Genomic DNA, 3,252 nt, shown 5'->3' on the forward strand with positions numbered 1-3,252 from the left:
ATCAATCTATCATACCAAAATACCTCTGCAGTGTAGTAAATTACTTAGTATGGCTTTTCTACCCATAAGTCATTGTAAACTCAGTGGTGGAATGAGCAACTGAGGAGCTCCTGATTGTAAATGTTATCCACCTGGGTTATTTCTGTTGGGCGTGGCACAACGCAATGTTATGGGAGGTTCACTCTCAGTTGCTTAGAATTCTGTTGTTATGATTGGTTGGTGTGGCCACTCTGCCAAGCTCAAAAGGAGGCCTCCTAGAGGCAGAACTCTCTCTCTGACTGCTAGTTGAGGAAGATGTGCTGCTGAAAGAGACACGTGCTGCTGTGAAAGAGACGCAAGAGGCACACGTTGCTGAGTAAAACACCGAGGGACATGCACTGCTGGGGGAGAGACTGTGAGAGACTTGGCTGAGAGACGGAGACTGAGCATTTTTCCTGAACTTGAATCGTAGTCTGGTGCTTCCCTAATAAACCTCAAATCTGTGAGTTCCGTGTGGCCACTGCAGCAAATTATCGAAACCAGGAGAGAGGTGGTGGATGCTTTGGGAGGAACAGTTGGTGAAAGGGCTAGAGGGAGGCAGCATGTCTGGCCTTGCAGGAATAGGCCTTGGGCTATTTATGGTGACTCTGCCTTCCTCTTGTGGGGTTCTAGGAGGTCAGAATATGTGGCCTCCTTGTCCTTTTGCAACCTCCTTGTAAGATGTTGTACATAAAACTACTGCTTTTTCTTTTCTGAATGTATACCTTTTCCTCAGCTTAGAAACTACTGATGAAGATTTTTTTTTTTAATACCAAAGTTATTATTACATGATATTTCTATGCTATACCACAGGTGGCTATAGAGTTACAAAAGAAAGAAAAATTTCCTGAAATTCTAGAAAAGATATTACTCAACATTTGGACACACCTTTATAGTGATACAAATGGGTAACAATGACAATCTTTTATTACAGAAGAAAATGTGAAGGTATAATCTTACCTGCTTAAAAAGTTGAAAGTTAACTGCTGTTTCCAAGAACTGTTTCATCAGACTTGAGCGGTGCTTCACAAAACTCTCTTCGCAGAAAGTGATGGGCTCACCCTAAACAGAAATAAAGATATTCAGGCATAAAAAACTCATGGAGCACCAGTTAAGTTAGCAATATATTACTTTCTAAGAAGGTATGTGGAGAGTCAGCAGAAGTGTAAGACACAGGCTTGACTTGAAGGTGTTCACAGTCTAAAGGGAGTCAGAGTCAACAGTTTTTACTACTTGCAAAGACTAGAATATTTTTATTAGCCTGAAAGCCAAATGGCTGGATTTTAGGCTACTACAAATATTCCTCTACTGACAAGCTTCCTAACAACAAAAAAAAATGCCTTGGGCCCTTATATTGCTTAATCTCAAGCAATCACAGTAAGAGTAGATCCCAAAAAAGAGTGATGTTCAACTTTCAAATAATAGTAGTAAAAAAAATTATCATTAAATTTAAGTATTAAACACAGCATGTCTGCCTCAAAAAAGTACAATCACTGTATTTTCATCCTGATTAATAAAATATATTCTTACCATAACAACTGCAGCATGATTTTTGTCATTTATGTTAGTTTTTATGATCATCAATTTGTTCTGAATTTATGAAAAGCTCTTACAATCACATTCTCATCCTAATTGCAAGTGCAATTTGGATTGGATACTTTCTAGGATAAGTCCCACTTGGCATCTGCTTTAGTTTAGCCTGTCTGTTAAGTAATCATGTCTTGTAAGTGTCTTGTGGTAGCTTATCCTTCACCAGATGCTCCTCCTCCAAATCACCAAGAACTTAAATGCCAACTACAGATTCCACCTGTTCCACTTATTCCCATGCATGACCTCAGAAAATTGTCCCTACCACCTGCTGTTGCTATCATCAGCCTGAATGATCCCCTTTGCCCATTCAACACATATAAAAATGAGTGACTGAACTTTATAATCAAACATAAAACAGAAATTAATGCCAATGATTGATCATTACAGTGAACCTTGTCGCAATCTTTATGGTGTAGTAAAAAGGAAAACATGAGCTTGCTCACCTTTTAATAAATTTTTTAAAAAATATTAATTATAATTTAATTTTAAGGAAGACTCAGTATCTTGATTATAGTTATCTGTAAGGGAAATCCTGAAATAAGTTACTGCATGAATGAAAGAATAAGAGAATAGACTAAGCACCTGTGCAATTTAAACATACTTGTACAAATGAGACTGTTACTACTTTCTGATGGAGATTAATAAAATTATAAAAACAGCACTGCCCAATACAGTAGCCAATAGTCACATGTAGCTATTTCAATTTAAATGAGTTGGAATTAAATAAAATTTCAGTTCCTCAGTTGCACTAGCTGCATATAAATTGCTCAGTAACAATGTATGACTCATAGGTACACTACACTGAATTATGCAGCACAGATATAGAACATTCCTGCTGACACAAAAGCTACTTATGGACAGCCTAGTACAGAAAGAAGAAAATGAAATTCAAATAAATTATCAATCATCTACTAATTGTTGACACTTACCTTCTGCCAATGATCTGTGATAAAACTGCCTTATGTACTTCTATACTGAATGTTCTCATTCTTAAGAGCTATAGAATTATTTTTAAATCATAGCTTTTAAAAACTGGATTTATACAAATTTATTTTGGATAAGTGTAAATATACTGTATATGTCACTATCATAGAATGATAATCTAGCAGAGGGGTGAAAAAAACCCAAGCAATCCCTTTTTTGTATATCTAGTACCAGCATTATACCTACTCACATCAGGAATGCAATAAATGTTTAATGAATGAATAAATAAAACAGCATTTGCACGAAGCCTTGTTCCCTATGACATACACTCTTTTCAAAAATAAGTAAATAAAATCATTATTTTTAATGGCAGTTCCTACTATATCACTGCTAATATAAAGTGATCAGGATTGCTGATAATTTTTAATTTGCTATTTTTCCCCAAACATGAAATTATATAAACATGTATTATATTACTGTCAATTATTTGTCTTAAAGTTGTCATTAACATTACAAAAAACATTCTTCAATGTAAATATAAAGCTCTATCTCTAATAGAAAAGTTTATACTTCCTATGATATAATTAAGCTTGTCTTTGGTAGTGTAGTGCCTAAGGCATGTGACTGCTAACCAGAAGGCTGGCGGTTCAAACCCACCAGCCACTCCTCGGAAGGAAGATTGGGCAATCTACTTCTGTAGTGATACTGCCTTGGAAACCC

The 3,252-nt window shown here is 36.0% G+C and overlaps 1 protein-coding gene across 1 annotated transcript in view; it reads right to left on the reverse strand.

Annotated features, from left to right (window-relative positions):
* Positions 1 to 3,252, reverse strand: part of DENND1B (DENN domain containing 1B) — a 464,228-nt gene that overhangs the window by 88,806 nt on the left and 372,170 nt on the right. Inside the window, exon 15 of the mRNA XM_007941084.2 lies at positions 979 to 1,080. Within this exon, the coding sequence (XP_007939275.1) occupies positions 979 to 1,080 (102 nt within the window). The remainder of the gene's footprint in view (positions 1 to 978; positions 1,081 to 3,252) is intronic.

This window comes from Orycteropus afer, unplaced genomic scaffold, assembly GCF_000298275.1.
Source record: "Orycteropus afer afer isolate SDZICR_OR568_19922 unplaced genomic scaffold, OryAfe1.0 scaffold00075, whole genome shotgun sequence".
NCBI lineage: Eukaryota > Metazoa > Chordata > Mammalia > Tubulidentata > Orycteropodidae > Orycteropus > Orycteropus afer.